Source organism: Nerophis ophidion, linkage group LG14 (assembly GCF_033978795.1).
Source record: "Nerophis ophidion isolate RoL-2023_Sa linkage group LG14, RoL_Noph_v1.0, whole genome shotgun sequence".
NCBI classification, from domain to species: domain Eukaryota; kingdom Metazoa; phylum Chordata; class Actinopteri; order Syngnathiformes; family Syngnathidae; genus Nerophis; species Nerophis ophidion.
In genome coordinates, this window is record NC_084624.1 from 55404217 (window position 1) to 55424471 (window position 20255).

General features: G+C 28.6%; 1 protein-coding gene across 1 annotated transcript in view; it reads left to right on the forward strand.

Annotated features, from left to right (window-relative positions):
- The first annotated feature begins 1146 nt into the window (after positions 1–1146).
- The window catches only part of LOC133568892 (leucine-rich repeat and immunoglobulin-like domain-containing nogo receptor-interacting protein 3), a 42599-nt gene continuing 23490 nt past the window's right edge, over positions 1147–20255 (forward strand). The window contains exons 1-2 of the mRNA XM_061921087.1: positions 1147–1745; positions 2083–2826. Of these exons, the coding sequence (XP_061777071.1) occupies positions 1191–1745; positions 2083–2826 (1299 nt within the window). The 5' untranslated portion in view covers positions 1147–1190. The remainder of the gene's footprint in view (positions 1746–2082; positions 2827–20255) is intronic.

Below are 20255 nucleotides of genomic sequence, written 5' to 3' on the forward strand. Positions count from 1 at the left end.
GCAGATCTAGGGAGGCCACTTCAATGGATGTGTAGGTATAACTATTGAATTATTCCAGTAAATGATAATGTGGGAGTCCAGTCCATTGGGAAGCAAACAGATAGTCCTAGGGGAATCTTTTTCTGGGTTGATCCAGGCCAACGTCCACAGCAGTGCATGGAAGAGTGATGCACCCTGGGTCACAACTAGGGTTAGCTAGCATTAGCATAACAATGTTTTTTGAAATGAGGAGGGTGTACTCACTGATAAGATTTGGTGTACAATTTCCATTTACCTGGATTTTCCATTGCCTTATCTGGAAAGGACTTTTTGCAGACTTCTGACTAGCTCAAATAAAGGTTTATTCAAGGTTTAGGGGTTAGGGTGGCATCTTTTGTGTTTGGCATGCTCTTGTCAATGCCCGGAATGCCAAGCATCGACCCAAGCAAGAGGGTAAATTAATGTGAACTGTAGCTTGAAGGTCTCCGACTGGACCAGCGATTTTGAAAGGGTAGCTTTTGTGGTGCAGTCCTCTCACTCACACTGTAAGACATTTGTGTCCAAGTGGACGCACAGACCAAGTTGAAGATGTAATGACCAGCGGTGACTGAGTAGAAAGAAGCGTGTGGGAAGGATGAGAGGTTGCCCAAAGGAATGTTGAAGCACGAGTGATTCATGGCTTCTGTGCGACTAAAAGGAGGGCCAGTAAAGGGCCTCGTCCTACGCACACATGCATCATCGCACACCTGACCAAAAAGACTTGAGTCTGTGAGTCAACCTACTTCTCTTTGTTTATGCAGGCTGATGATATATTCATTGTGTTTGCAAGGAGAAGCAGCAACATTCTGTCATCCATCTGAAACCTGGGATGAATTAGTTCAATGACAAATTCTCCTAAATATCTTAAATGGAGCCGCGTGCCCGACCAGAGCCTGTCAGTTGTATTTTAAAGCCGTGTCATGATAGGCTGCAAATCTGCACGGCTTCAGTACCAAATGACTTAACCAGAAGAAGCATGGATCATTTACTGCGGACTGGATGTCATTTTTATGAGCCTTCAAGATGGTAGGAGATAGGCTTCATCTTTCTCTTGAGAGAGACTATCTCTGCTCGTGCAAATATTTGACTTCCTCTTCCTGTCTTCTGTATTTTTCTCTCACAGGTCCAAGTTACCCTGCCTGCAATAGGCGAGGAGTCCAAAAACCAGGGCCATGGTTGGCTCTCCTGGCCCTGGTGGGCGTGCCTTAGTGCCATGGCCGAAGATGTGGTGGGGGGTCCTGGCTGCTTCTCTGGTAGCCGTCTTAACTTTGACGCTGCCAGGAAGTAGCCAGGCCTGCCCGCCGCGGTGCGAGTGCTCGGCTCAGCTGAGGTCGGTGTCGTGTCAGCGGCGGCGGCTCACCAACATCCCCGAAGGCATCCCCACCGAGACACAACTCCTGGATCTCAGCAAGAACCGACTCCGATGGGTACAAGCAGGGGATCTGGCACCGTACCCCCGGCTGGAGGAGGTGGATCTTAGTGAAAACCTCATCGCCACATTAGAGCCCAATTCCTTTGCCAGTCTGCCAGGTCTTAAAGTGCTGAAGTTACGAGGCAACCAGCTGAAGTTAGTGCCCATGGGGGCTTTCGCCAAGCTGGGCAATCTGACCAGCCTGGACCTGAGTGAAAACAAGATTGTCATTCTGCTGGACTACACCTTCCAAGACCTGAAGAGTCTAAAACACCTGGAAGTGGGAGACAATGACCTGGTTTATATTTCCCACAAGGTATGTTATGTCATTGTAGATACGATAAGCATGACTCTATGAGACTAGAACTTGCATTTGAAAGCTGCTGAAAGTCGTTGCCAAGCCAAAAATGCAACAGAAAGTCTGGATTGAGGACAATGAAACAAGTTAATACCGTACAAACCAATCCTCTAGCAGAGCCATTGATATGGAAGTAATCTGATGCATGGTATTATTGCTGTATCACTGGTTATGTTGCCCTGGTCTTGCCTTTCATCGTCTTACAAGTTGAATATTTCCTAACCATTACTTTCTTTCAGTGCAAAAAACCCAGCATTGTCTCTTCAAATAAATTCTCTGTTTACCAAATCCACAGGCATTCTCGGGTCTGCTGGGACTGGAAGATCTCACCATAGCTCGCTGTAACTTGACATCCATTTCAGGCCAAACGTTGTCCTACCTGCGCAGCCTCGTCACCCTTCGCCTCCGTCACGTCAGCATTACGGCTCTTGAGGACCAGAACTTCCGAAAGCTCTCGAACCTTCGAGGTCTAGATATCGATCACTGGCCCTACCTGGAATACATCTCCCCTCTTAGTTTCCAGGGTCTTGACCTCCACTGGCTGTCCATTACAAACACCAACATCACCTCCGTCCCTTCTGGTTCCTTCAAAAACATGGTGCATCTAACGCACCTCAACCTCTCCTACAACCCCATCACCACACTGGAGCCATGGGCCTTCAGAGACCTGATGAGGCTGAAGGAGCTAATCATGGTCAGCACAGGCTTGACGACGGTGGAGCCCCACGCCCTTGGAGGCCTTCGGCAGCTTCGGGTCCTCAACTTCTCATCGAATGACCTGCAGACATTGGAAGAGGGTTCCTTCCACTCTGTCAACAGCCTGGAGACCCTCAGAGTGGATGGGAACCCTCTAATGTGTGACTGCCGTCTGTTGTGGATCCTGCAAAGGCGCAAGACCCTCAATTTTGACGGCAGGGTGCCTGTGTGTGCAGGACCTGTGGAGGTGCAAGGGGTCAGCCTGAGTACCTTCACTGATTCTGCACTCTTTGATCATTTTACATGCCAAAAACCCAAAATACGCAACCGTAAGCTTCAGCAGGTAACAATGCATACTTTACATACAATCATTAAGTGTGAGCCGTGTATTGTTTGACAGTACTAGTTTAAAGTTCAATTACTATATGACATGTATTCTCTACAACATTGTTTGACGGTACTAATTTAAAGTTCAATTACTATATGACATGTATTCTCTAAAACATTGTTTGACAGTACTAATTTAAAGTTCAATTACTATATGACATGTATTCTCTACAACATTGTTTGACAGTACTAATTTAAAGTTCAATTACTATATGACATGTATTCTCTAAAACATTGTTTGACAGTACTAATTTAAAGTTCAATTACTATATGACATGTATTCTCTAAAACATTGTTTGACAGTACTAGTTTAAAGTTCAATTACTATATGACATGTATTCTCTACAACATTGACAGTACTAATTTAAAGTTCAATTACTATATGACATGTATTCTCTACAACATTGACAGTACTAATTTAAAGTTCAATTACTATATGACATGTATTCTCTACAACATTGACAATACTAATTTAAAGTTCAATTACTATATGACATGTATTCTCTAAAACATTGTTTGACAGTACTAATTTAAAGTTCAATTACTATATGACATGTATTCTCTACAACATTGTTTGACAGTACTAATTTAAAGTTCAATTACTATATGACATGTATTCTCTAAAACATTGTTTGACAGTACTAATTTAAAGTTCAATTACTATATGACATGTATTCTCTAAAACATTGTTTGACAGTACTAATTTAAAGTTCAATTACTATATGACATGTATTCTCTACAACATTGTTTGACAGTACTAATTTAAAGTTCAATTACTATATGACATGTATTCTCTAAAACATTGTTTGACAGTACTAATTTAAAGTTCAATTACTATATGACATGTATTCTCTAAAACATTGTTTGACAGTACTAGTTTAAAGTTCAATTACTATATGACATGTATTCTCTACAACATTGACAGTACTAATTTAAAGTTCAATTACTATATGACATGTATTCTCTACAACATTGACAGTACTAATTTAAAGTTCAATTACTATATGACATGTATTCTCTACAACATTGACAATACTAATTTAAAGTTCAATTACTATATGACATGTATTCTCTAAAACATTGTTTGACAGTACTAATTTAAAGTTCAATTACTATATGACATGTATTCTCTACAACATTGTTTGACAGTACTAATTTAAAGTTCAATTACTATATGACATGTATTCTCTAAAACATTGTTTGACAGTACTAATTTAAAGTTCAATTACTATATGACATGTATTCTCTAAAACATTGTTTGACAGTACTAATTTAAAGTTCAATTACTATATGACATGTATTCTCTACAACATTGTTTGACAGTACTAATTTAAAGTTCAATTACTATATGACATGTATTCTCTAAAACATTGTTTGACAGTACTAATTTAAAGTTCAATTACTATATGACATGTATTCTCTAAAACATTGTTTGACAGTACTAGTTTAAAGTTCAATTACTATATGACATGTATTCTCTACAACATTGACAGTACTAATTTAAAGTTCAATTACTATATGACATGTATTCTCTACAACATTGACAGTACTAATTTAAAGTTCAATTACTATATGACATGTATTCTCTACAACATTGACAATACTAATTTAAAGTTCAATTACTATATGACATGTATTCTCTAAAACATTGTTTGACAGTACTAATTTAAAGTTCAATTACTATATGACATGTATTCTCTACAACATTGTTTGACAGTACTAATTTAAAGTTCAATTACTATATGACATGTATTCTCTAAAACATTGTTTGACAGTACTAATTTAAAGTTCAATTACTATATGACATGTATTCTCTAAAACATTGTTTGACAGTACTAATTTAAAGTTCAATTACTATATGACATGTATTCTCTACAACATTGTTTGACAGTACTAATTTAAAGTTCAATTACTATATGACATGTATTCTCTAAAACATTGTTTGACAGTACTAATTTAAAGTTCAATTACTATATGACATGTATTCTCTAAAACATTGTTTGACAGTACTAGTTTAAAGTTCAATTACTATATGACATGTATTCTCTACAACATTGACAGTACTAATTTAAAGTTCAATTACTATATGACATGTATTCTCTACAACATTGACAGTACTAATTTAAAGTTCAATTACTATATGACATGTATTCTCTACAACATTGACAATACTAATTTAAAGTTCAATTACTATATGACATGTATTCTCTAAAACATTGTTTGACAGTACTAATTTAAAGTTCAATTACTATATGACATGTATTCTCTACAACATTGTTTGACAGTACTAATTTAAAGTTCAATTACTATATGACATGTATTCTCTACAACATTGACAATACTAATTTAAAGTTCAATTACTATATGACATGTATTCTCTACAACATTGTTTGACAATACTAATTTAAAGTTCAATTACTATATGACATGTATTCTCTACAACATTGACAATACTAATTTAAAGTTCAATTACTATATGACATGTATTCTCTACAACATTGACAGTACTAATTTAAAGTTCAATTACTATATGACATGTATTCTCTACAACATTGTTTGACAGTACTAGTTTAAAGTTCAATTACTATATGACATGTATTCTCTACAACATTGACAATACTAATTTAAAGTTCAATTACTATATGACATGTATTCTCTAAAACATTGTTTGACAGTACTAATTTAAAGTTCAATTACTATATGACATGTATTCTCTACAACATTGACAGTACTAATTTAAAGTTCAATTACTATATGACATGTATTCTCTACAACATTGTTTGACAGTACTAGTTTAAAGTTCAATTACTATATGACATGTATTCTCTACAACATTGACAATACTAATTTAAAGTTCAATTACTATATGACATGTATTCTCTACAACATTGTTTGACAATACTAATTTAAAGTTCAATTACTATATGACATGTATTCTCTACAACATTGACAGTACTAGTTTAAAGTTCAATTACTATATGACATGTATTCTCTACAACATTGACAGTACTAATTTAAAGTTCAATTACTATATGACATGTATTCTCTACAACATTGACAATACTAATTTAAAGTTCAATTACTATATGACATGTATTCTCTAAAACATTGTTTGACATTACTAATTTAAAGTTCAATTACTATATGACATGTATTCTCTACAACATTGACAATACTAATTTAAAGTTCGATTACTATATGACATGTATTCTCTACAACATTGTTTGACAGTACTAGTTTAAAGTTCAATTACTATATGACATGTATTCTCTACAACATTGACAGTACTATTTTAAAGTTCAATTACTATATGACATGTATTCTCTACAACATTGACAATACTAATTTAAAGTTCAATTACTATATGACATGTATTCTCTAAAACATTGTTTGACAGTACTAATTTAAAGTTCAATTACTATATGACATGTATTCTCTAAAACATTGTTTGACAGTACTAGTTTAAAGTTCAATTACTATATGACATGTATTCTCTACAACATTGACAGTACTAATTTAAAGTTCAATTACTATATGACATGTATTCTCTACAACATTGACAGTACTAATTTAAAGTTCAATTACTATATGACATGTATTCTCTACAACATTGACAATACTAATTTAAAGTTCAATTACTATATGACATGTATTCTCTAAAACATTGTTTGACAGTACTAATTTAAAGTTCAATTACTATATGACATGTATTCTCTACAACATTGTTTGACAGTACTAATTTAAAGTTCAATTACTATATGACATGTATTCTCTAAAACATTGTTTGACATTACTAATTTAAAGTTCAATTACTATATGACATGTATTCTCTAAAACATTGTTTGACAGTACTAATTTAAAGTTCAATTACTATATGACATGTATTCTCTACAACATTGACAATACTAATTTAAAGTTCAATTACTATATGACATGTATTCTCTACAACATTGACAGTACTAGTTTAAAGTTCAATTACTATATGACATGTATTCTCTACAACATTGACAGTACTAATTTAAAGTTCAATTACTATATGACATGTATTCTCTACAACATTGACAATACTAGTTTAAAGTTCAATTACTATATGACATGTATTCTCTACAACATTGACAGTACTAATTTAAAGTTCAATTACTATATGACATGTATTCTCTACAACATTGACAATACTAATTTAAAGTTCAATTACTATATGACATGTATTCTCTACAACATTGTTTGACAGTATTAATTTAAAGTCCAATTACTATATGACATGTATTCTCTACAACATTGACAGTACTAATTTAAAGTTCAATTACTATATGACATGTATTCTCTACAACATTGACAATACTAATTTAAAGTTCAATTACTATATGACATGTATTCTCTAAAACATTGTTTGACAGTATTAATTTAAAGTTCAATTACTATATGACATGTATTCTCTACAACATTGACAGTACTAATTTAAAGTTCAATTACTATATGACATGTATTCTCTACAACATTGACAATACTAATTTAAAGTTCAAATACTATATGACATGTATTCTCTACAACATTGACAGTACTAGTTTAAAGTTCAATTACTATATGACATGTATTCTCTACAACATTGACAGTACTAATTTAAAGTTCAATTACTATATGACATGTATTCTCTAAAACATTGTTTGACGGTACTAATTTAAAGTTCAATTACTATATGACATGTATTCTCTACAACATTGACAATACTAATTTAAAGTTCAATTACTATATGACATGTATTCTCTACAACATTGACAGTACTAATTTAAAGTTCAATTACTATATGACATGTATTCTCTACAACATTGACAATACTAATTTAAAGTTCAATTACTATATGACATGTATTCTCTACAACATTGACAATACTAATTTAAAGTTCAATTACTATATGACATGTATTCTCTACAACATTGTTTGACAATACTAATTTAAAGTTCAATTACTATATGACATGTATTCTCTACAACATTGACAGTAGTAGTTTAAAGTTCAATTACTATATGACATGTATTCTCTACAACATTGACAGTACTAATTTAAAGTTCAATTACTATATGACATGTATTCTCTAAAACATTGTTTGACGGTACTAATTTAAAGTTCAATTACTATATGACATGTATTCTCTACAACATTGACAATACTAATTTAAAGTTCAATTACTATATGACATGTATTCTCTACAACATTGACAGTACTAATTTAAAGTTCAATTACTATATGACATGTATTCTCTACAACATTGACAATACTAATTTAAAGTTCAATTACTATATGACATGTATTCTCTACAACATTGTTTGACAATACAAATTTAAAGTTCAATTACTATATGACATGTATTCTCTACAACATTGACAATACTAATTTAAAGTTCAATTACTATATGACATGTATTCTCTAAAACATTGTTTGACAATATTAATTTAAAGTTCAATTACTATATGACATGTATTCTCTACAACATTGACAGTACTAATTTAAAGTTCAATTACTCTATGACATGTATTCTCTACAACATTGTTTGACAGTACTATTTTAAAGTTCAATTACTATATGACATGTATTCTCTACAACATTGACAATACTAATTTAAAGTTCAATTACTATATGACATGTATTCTCTACAACATTGTTTGACAGTACTAGTTTAAAGTTCAATTACTATATGACATGTATTCTCTACAACATTGACAGTACTAATTTAAAGTTCAATTACTATATGACATGTATTCTCTACAACATTGACAATACTAATTTAAAGTTCAATTACTATATGACATGTATTCTCTACAACATTGTTTGACAATACTAATTTAAAGTTCAATTACTATATGACATGTATTCTCTATAACATTGACAATACTAATTTAAAGTTCAATTACTATATGACATGTATTCTCTACAACATTGACAATACTAATTTAAAGTTCAATTACTATATGACATGTATTCTCTACAACATTGTTTGACAGTATTAATTTAAAGTTCAATTACTATATGTCATGTATTCTCTACAACATTGACAATACTAATTTAAAGTTCAATTACTATATGACATGTATTCTCTAAAACATTGTTTGACAGTACTAATTTAAAGTTCAATTACTATATGACATGTATTCTCTACAACATTGACAATACTAATTTAAAGTTCAATTACTATATGACATGTATTCTCTACAACATTGTTTGACAGTACTAGTTTAAAGTTCAATTACTATATGACATGTATTCTCTACAACATTGACAGTACTAATTTAAAGTTCAATTACTATATGACATGTATTCTCTACAACATTGTTTGACAGTACTAGTTTAAAGTTCAATTACTATATGACATGTATTCTCTACAACATTGACAATACTAATTTAAAGTTCAATTACTATATGACATGTATTCTCTAAAACATTGTTTGACAGTACTAATTTAAAGTTCAATTACTATATGACATGTATTCTCTACAACATTGACAGTACTAATTTAAAGTTCAATTACTATATGACATGTATTCTCTACAACATTGTTTGACAGTACTAGTTTAAAGTTCAATTACTATATGACATGTATTCTCTACCACATTGACAATACTAATTTAAAGTTCAATTACTATATGACATGTATTCTCTACAATATTGACAGTACTAGTTTAAAGTTCAATTACTATATGACATGTATTCTCTACAACATTGACAGTACTAATTTAAAGTTCAATTACTATATGACATGTATTCTCTACAACATTGACAATACTAATTTAAAGTTCAATTACTATATGACATGTATTCTCTAAAACATTGTTTGACATTACTAATTTAAAGTTCAATTACTATATGACATGTATTCTCTACAACATTGACAATACTAATTTAAAGTTCGATTACTATATGACATGTATTCTCTACAACATTGTTTGACAGTACTAGTTTAAAGTTCAATTACTATATGACATGTATTCTCTACAACATTGACAGTACTATTTTAAAGTTCAATTACTATATGACATGTATTCTCTACAACATTGACAATACTAATTTAAAGTTCAATTACTATATGACATGTATTCTCTAAAACATTGTTTGACAGTACTAATTTAAAGTTCAATTACTATATGACATGTATTCTCTAAAACATTGTTTGACAGTACTAGTTTAAAGTTCAATTACTATATGACATGTATTCTCTACAACATTGACAGTACTAATTTAAAGTTCAATTACTATATGACATGTATTCTCTACAACATTGACAGTACTAATTTAAAGTTCAATTACTATATGACATGTATTCTCTACAACATTGACAGTACTAATTTAAAGTTCAATTACTATATGACATGTATTCTCTAAAACATTGTTTGACAGTACTAATTTAAAGTTCAATTACTATATGACATGTATTCTCTAAAACATTGTTTGACAGTACTAATTTAAAGTTCAATTACTATATGACATGTATTCTCTACAACATTGACAATACTAATTTAAAGTTCAATTACTATATGACATGTATTCTCTACAACATTGACAGTACTAGTTTAAAGTTCAATTACTATATGACATGTATTCTCTACAACATTGACAGTACTAATTTAAAGTTCAATTACTATATGACATGTATTCTCTACAACATTGACAATACTAGTTTAAAGTTCAATTACTATATGACATGTATTCTCTACAACATTGACAGTACTAATTTAAAGTTCAATTACTATATGACATGTATTCTCTACAACATTGACAATACTAATTTAAAGTTCAATTACTATATGACATGTATTCTCTACAACATTGTTTGACAGTATTAATTTAAAGTCCAATTACTATATGACATGTATTCTCTACAACATTGACAGTACTAATTTAAAGTTCAATTACTATATGACATGTATTCTCTACAACATTGACAATACTAATTTAAAGTTCAATTACTATATGACATGTATTCTCTAAAACATTGTTTGACAGTATTAATTTAAAGTTCAATTACTATATGACATGTATTCTCTACAACATTGACAGTACTAATTTAAAGTTCAATTACTATATGACATGTATTCTCTACAACATTGACAATACTAATTTAAAGTTCAATTACTATATGACATGTATTCTCTACAACATTGACAGTACTAGTTTAAAGTTCAATTACTATATGACATGTATTCTCTACAACATTGACAGTACTCATTTAAAGTTCAATTACTATATGACATGTATTCTCTAAAACATTGTTTGACGGTACTAATTTAAAGTTCAATTACTATATGACATGTATTCTCTACAACATTGGCAATACTAATTTAAAGTTCAATTACTATATGACATGTATTCTCTACAACATTGACAATACTAATTTAAAGTTCAATTACTATATGACATGTATTCTCTACAACATTGACAATACTAATTTAAAGTTCAATTACTATATGACATGTATTCTCTACAACATTGTTTGACAATACTAATTTAAAGTTCAATTACTATATGACATGTATTCTCTACAACATTGACAGTAGTAGTTTAAAGTTCAATTACTATATGACATGTATTCTCTACAACATTGACAGTACTAATTTAAAGTTCAATTACTATATGACATGTATTCTCTAAAACATTGTTTGACGGTACTAATTTAAAGTTCAATTACTATATGACATGTATTCTCTACAACATTGACAATACTAATTTAAAGTTCAATTACTATATGACATGTATTCTCTACAACATTGACAGTACTAATTTAAAGTTCAATTACTATATGACATGTATTCTCTACAACATTGAGAGTACTAATTTAAAGTTCAATTACTATATGACATGTATTCTCTACAACATTGACAATACTAATTTAAAGTTCAATTACTATATGACATGTATTCTCTACAACATTGTTTGACAATACAAATTTAAAGTTCAATTACTATATGACATGTATTCTCTACAACATTGACAATACTAATTTAAAGTTCAATTACTATATGACATGTATTCTCTAAAAAATTGTTTGACAGTATTAATTTAAAGTTCAATTACTATATGACATGTATTCTCTACAACATTGACAGTACTAATTTAAAGTTCAATTACTCTATGACATGTATTCTCTACAACATTGTTTGACAGTACTATTTTAAAGTTCAATTACTATATGACATGTATTCTCTACAACATTGACAATACTAATTTAAAGTTCAATTACTATATGACATGTATTCTCTACAACATTGTTTGACAGTACTAGTTTAAAGTTCAATTACTATATGACATGTATTCTCTACAACATTGACAGTACTAATTTAAAGTTCAATTACTATATGACATGTATTCTCTACAACATTGACAATACTAATTTAAAGTTCAATTACTATATGACATGTATTCTCTACAACATTGTTTGACAATACTAATTTAAAGTTCAATTACTATATGACATGTATTCTCTACAACATTGACAATACTAATTTAAAGTTCAATTACTATATGACATGTATTCTCTACAACATTGACAATACTAATTTAAAGTTCAATTACTATATGACATGTATTCACTACAACATTGTTTGACAGTATTAATTTAAAGTTCAATTACTATATGTCATGTATTCTCTACAACATTGACAATACTAATTTAAAGTTCAATTACTATATGACATGTATTCTCTAGAACATTGTTTGACAGTACTAATTTAAAGTTCAATTACTATATGACATGTATTCTCTACAACATTGACAATACTAATTTAAAGTTCAATTACTATATGACATGTATTCTCTACAACATTGTTTGACAGTACTAGTTTAAAGTTCAATTACTATATGACATGTATTCTCTACAACATTGACAGTACTAATTTAAAGTTCAATTACTATATGACATGTATTCTCTACAACATTGTTTGACAGTACTAGTTTAAAGTTCAATTACTATATGACATGTATTCTCTACAACATTGACAATACTAATTTAAAGTTCAATTACTATATGACATGTATTCTCTAAAACATTGTTTGACAGTACTAATTTAAAGTTCAATTACTATATGACATGTATTCTCAACAACATTGACAGTACTAATTTAAAGTTCAATTACTATATGACATGTATTCTCTACAACATTGTTTGACAGTACTAGTTTAAAGTTCAATTACTATATGACATGTATTCTCTACAACATTGACAATACTAATTTAAAGTTCAATTACTATATGACATGTATTCTCTACAACATTGTTTGACAATACTAATTTAAAGTTCAATTACTATATGACATGTATTCTCTACAACATTGACAATACTAATTTAAAGTTCAATTACTATATGACATGTATTCTCTACAACATTGTTTGACAGTACTAGTTTAAAGTTCAATTACTATATGACATGTATTCTCTACAACATTGACAGTACTAATTTAAAGTTCAATTACTATATGACATGTATTCTCTACAACATTGTTGGACAGTACTAGTTTAAAGTTCAATTACTATATGACATGTATTCTCTACAACATTGACAATACTAATTTAAAGTTCAATTACTATATGACATGTATTCTCTAAAACATTGTTTGACAGTACTAATTTAAAGTTCAATTACTATATGACATGTATTTTCTACAACATTGACAGTACTAATTTAAAGTTCAATTACTATATGACATGCATTCTCTACAACATTGTTTGACAGTACTAGTTTAAAGTTCAATTACTATATGACATGTATTCTCTACAACATTGACAATACTAATTTAAAGTTCGATTACTATATGACATGTATTCTCTACAACATTGTTTGACAGTACTAGTTTAAAGTTCAATTACTATATGACATGTATTCTCTACAACATTGACAGTACTATTTTAAAGTTCAATTACTATATGACATGTATTCTCTACAACATTGACAATACTAATTTAAAGTTCGATTACTATATGACATGTATTCTCTACAACATTGTTTGACAGTACTAGTTTAAAGTTCAATTACTATATGACATGTATTCTCTACAACATTGACAGTACTATTTTAAAGTTCAATTACTATATGACATGTATTCTTTACAACATTGACAATACTAATTTAAAGTTCAATTACTATATGACATGTATTCTCTAAAACATTGTTTGACAGTACTAATTTAAAGTTCAATTACTATATGACATGTATTCTCTAAAACATTGTTTGACAGTACTAGTTTAAAGTTCAATTACTATATGACATGTATTCTCTACAACATTGACAGTACTAATTTAAAGTTCAATTACTATATGACATGTATTCTCTACAACATTGACAGCACTAATTTAAAGTTCAATTACTATATGACATGTATTCTCTACAACATTGACAATACTAATTTAAAGTTCAATTACTATATGACATGTATTCTCTAAAACATTGTTTGACAGTACTAATTTAAAGTTCAATTACTATATGACATGTATTCTCTACAACATTGTTTGACAGTACTAATTTAAAGTTCAATTACTATATGACATGTATTCTCTAAAACATTGTTTGACAGTACTAATTTAAAGTTCAATTACTATATGACATGTATTCTCTAAAACATTGTTTGACAGTACTAATTTAAAGTTCAATTACTATATGACATGTATTCTCTACAACATTGACAATACTAATTTAAAGTTCAATTACTATATGACATGTATTCTCTACAACATTGACAGTACTAGTTTAAAGTTCAATTACTATATGACATGTATTCTCTACAACATTGACAGTACTAATTTAAAGTTCAATTACTATATGACATGTATTCTCTACAACATTGACAATACTAGTTTAAAGTTCAATTACTATATGACATGTATTCTCTACAACATTGACAGTACTAATTTAAAGTTCAATTACTATATGACATGTATTCTCTACAACATTGTTTGACAGTATTAATTTAAAGTCCAATTACTATATGACATGTATTCTCTACAACATTGACAGTACTAATTTAAAGTTCAATTACTATATGACATGTATTCTCTACAACATTGACAATACTAATTTAAAGTTCAATTACTATATGACATGTATTCTCTAAAACATTGTTTGACAGTATTAATTTAAAGTTCAATTACTATATGACATGTATTCTCTACAACATTGACAGTACTAATTTAAAGTTCAATTACTATATGACATGTATTCTCTACAACATTGACAATACTAATTTAAAGTTCAATTACTATATGACATGTATTCTCTACAACATTGACAGTACTCATTTAAAGTTCAATTACTATATGACATGTATTCTCTAAAACATTGTTTGACGGTACTAATTTAAAGTTCAATTACTATATGACATGTATTCTCTACAACATTGACAATACTAATTTAAAGTTCAATTACTATATGACATGTATTCTCTACAACATTGACAATACTAATTTAAAGTTCAATTACTATATGACATGTATTCTCTACAACATTGACAATACTAATTTAAAGTTCAATTACTATATGACATGTATTCTCTACAACATTGTTTGACAATACTAATTTAAAGTTCAATTACTATATGACATGTATTCTCTACAACATTGACAGTAGTAGTTTAAAGTTCAATTACTATATGACATGTATTCTCTACAACATTGACAGTACTAATTTAAAGTTCAATTACTATATGACATGTATTCTCTAAAACATTGTTTGACGGTACTAATTTAAAGTTCAATTACTATATGACATGTATTCTCTACAACATTGACAATACTAATTTAAAGTTCAATTACTATATGACATGTATTCTCTACAACATTGACAGTACTAATTTAAAGTTCAATTACTATATGACATGTATTCTCTACAACATTGACAGTACTAATTTAAAGTTCAATTACTATATGACATGTATTCTCTACAACATTGACAATACTAATTTAAAGTTCAATTACTATATGACATGTATTCTCTACAACATTGTTTGACAATACAAATTTAAAGTTCAATTACTATATGACATGTATTCTCTACAACATTGACAATACTAATTTAAAGTTCAATTACTATATGACATGTATTCTCTAAAAAATTGTTTGACAGTATTAATTTAAAGTTCAATTACTATATGACATGTATTCTCTACAACATTGACAGTACTAATTTAAAGTTCAATTACTCTATGACATGTATTCTCTACAACATTGTTTGACAGTACTATTTTAAAGTTCAATTACTATATGACATGTATTCTCTACAACATTGACAATACTAATTTAAAGTTCAATTACTATATGACATGTATTCTCTACAACATTGTTTGACAGTACTAGTTTAAAGTTCAATTACTATATGACATGTATTCTCTACAACATTGACAGTACTAATTTAAAGTTCAATTACTATATGACATGTATTCTCTACAACATTGACAATACTAATTTAAAGTTCAATTACTATATGACATGTATTCTCTACAACATTGTTTGACAATACTAATTTAAAGTTCAATTACTATATGACATGTATTCTCTACAACATTGACAATACTAATTTAAAGTTCAATTACTATATGACATGTATTCTCTACAACATTGACAATACTAATTTAAAGTTCAATTACTATATGACATGTATTCACTACAACATTGTTTGACAGTATTAATTTAAAGTTCAATTACTATATGTCATGTATTCTCTACAACATTGACAATACTAATTTAAAGTTCAATTACTATATGACATGTATTCTCTAGAACATTGTTTGACAGTACTAATTTAAAGTTCAATTACTATATGACATGTATTCTCTACAACATTGACAATACTAATTTAAAGTTCAATTACTATATGACATGTATTCTCTACAACATTGTTTGACAGTACTAGTTTAAAGTTCAATTACTATATGACATGTATTCTCTACAACATTGACAGTACTAATTTAAAGTTCAATTACTATATGACATGTATTCTCTACAACATTGTTTGACAGTACTAGTTTAAAGTTCAATTACTATATGACATGTATTCTCTACAACATTGACAATACTAATTTAAAGTTCAATTACTATATGACATGTATTCTCTAAAACATTGTTTGACAGTACTAATTTAAAGTTCAATTACTATATGACATGTATTCTCTACAACATTGACAGTACTAATTTAAAGTTCAATTACTATATGACATGTATTCTCTACAACATTGTTTGACAATACTAATTTAAAGTTCAATTACTATATGACATGTATTCTCTACAACATTGACAATACTAATTTAAAGTTCAATTACTATATGACATGTATTCTCTACAACATTGTTTGACAGTACTAGTTTAAAGTTCAATTACTATATGACATGTATTCTCTACAACATTGACAATACTAATTTAAAGTTCAATTACTATATGACATGTATTCTCTACAACATTGTTTGACAATACTAATTTAAAGTTCAATTACTATATGACATGTATTCTCTACAACATTGACAATACTAATTTAAAGTTCAATTACTATATGACATGTATTCTCTACAACATTGTTTGACAGTACTAGTTTAAAGTTCAATTACTATATGACATGTATTCTCTACAACATTGACAGTACTAATTTAAAGTTCAATTACTATATGACATGTATTCTCTACAACATTGTTGGACAGTACTAGTTTAAAGTTCAATTACTATATGACATGTATTCTCTACAACATTGACAATACTAATTTAAAGTTCAATTACTATATGACATGTATTCTCTAAAACATTGTTTGACAGTACTAATTTAAAGTTCAATTACTATATGACATGTATTCTCTACAACATTGACAGTACTAATTTAAAGTTCAATTACTATATGACATGTATTCTCTACAACATTGTTTGACAGTACTAGTTTAAAGTTCAATTACTATATGACATGTATTCTCTACAACATTGACAATACTAATTTAAAGTTCAATTACTATATGACATGTATTCTCTACAACATTGTTTGACAGTACTAGTTTAAAGTTCAATTACTATATGACATGTATTATCTACAACATTGACAGTACTAATTTAAAGTTCAATTACTATATGACATGTATTCTCTACAACATTGACAGTACTAATATAAAGTTCAATTACTATATGACATGTATTCTATACAACATTGTTTGACAGTACTAATTTAAAGTTCAATTACTATATGACATGTATTCTCTACAACATTGACAGTACTAATTTAAAGTTCAATTACTATATGACATGTATTCTCTACAACATACAACATAATTTAAAGTTCAATTACTATATGACATGTATTCTCTACAACATTGACAGTACTAATTTAAAGTTCAATTACTATATGACATGTATTCTCTACAACATTGTTTGACAGTACTAGTTTAAAGTTCAATTACACTATGACAAGTATTCTCTACAACATTGACAATACTAATTTAAAGTTCAATTACTATATGACATGTATTCTCTAAAACATTGTTTGACAGTACTAATTTAAAGTTCAATTACTATATGACATGTATTCTCTACAACATTGACAGTACTAATTTAAAGTTCAATTACTATATGACATGTATTCTCTACAACATTGTTTGACAGTACTAGTTTAAAGTTCAATTACTATATGACATGTATTCTCTACAACATTGACAATACTAATTTAAAGTTCAATTACTATATGACATGTATTCTCTACAACATTGTTTGACAGTACTACTTTAAAGTTCAATTACTATATGACATGTATTATCTACAACATTGACGGTACTAATTTAAAGTTCAATTACTATATGACATGTATTCTCTACAACATTGACAGTACTAATATAAAGTTCAATTACTATATTACATGTATTCTATACAACATTGTTTGACAGTACTAATTTAAAGTTCAATTACTATATGACATGTATTCTCTACAACATTGTTTGACAGTACTAGTTTAATGTTCAATTACTATATGACATGTATTCTCTACAACATTGACAGTACTAATTTAAAGTTCAATTACTATATGACATGTATTCTCTACAACATTGACAGTACTAATTTAAAGTTCAATTACTATACGACATGTATTCTCTACAACATTGTTTGACAATACAAATTTAAAGTTCAATTACTATATGACATGTATTCTCTACAACATTGACAATACTAATTTAAAGTTCAATTACTATATGACATATATTCTCTACAACATTGACAGTACTAGTTTAAAGTTCAATTACTATATGACATGTATTCTCTACAACATTGACAGTACTAATTTAAAGTTCAATTACTATATGACATGTATTCTCTACAACATTGTTCGACAATACTAATTTAAAGTTCAATTACTATATGACATGTATTCTCTACAACATTGACAATACTAATTTACAGTTCAAATACTATATGACATGTATTCTCTACAACATTGACAATACTAATTTAAAGTCCAATTACTATATGACATGTATTCTCTACAACATTGACAGTACTAATTTAAAGTTCAATTACTATATGACATGTATTCTCTACAACATTGACAGTACTAATTTAAAGTTCAATTACTATATGACATGTATTCTCTACAACATTGTTTGACAATACTAATTTAAAGTTCAATTACTATATGACATGTATTCTCTACAACATTGACAGTACTAATTTAAAGTTCAATTACTATATGACATGTATTCTCTACAACATTGACAATACTAATTTAAAGTCCAATTACTATATGACATGTATTCTCTACAACATTGACAGTACTAATTTAAAGTTCAATTACTATATGACATGTATTCTCTACAACATTGACAGTACTAATTTAAAGTTCAATTACTATATGACATGTATTCTCTACAACATTGTTTGACAATACTAATTTAAAGTTCAATTACTATATGACATGTACTCTCTACAACATTGACAATACTAATTTAAAGTTCAATTACTATATGACATATATTCTCTACAACATTGACAATACTAATTTAAAGTCCAATTACTATATGACATGTATTCTCTACAACATTGACAGTACTAATTTAAAGTCCAATTACTATATGACATGTATTCTCTACATTATTGACAGTACTAATTTAAAGTTCAATTACTATATGACATGTATTCTCTACAACATTGTTTGACAATACTAATTTAAAGTTCAATTACTATATGACATGTATTCTCTACAACATTGACAATACTAATTTACAGTTCAAATACTATATGACATGTATTCTCTACAACATTGACAATACTAATTTAAAGTCCAATTACTATATGACATGTATTCTCTACAACATTGACAGTACTAATTTAAAGTTCAATTACTATATGACATGTATTCTCTACAACATTGACAGTACTAATTTAAAGTTCAAT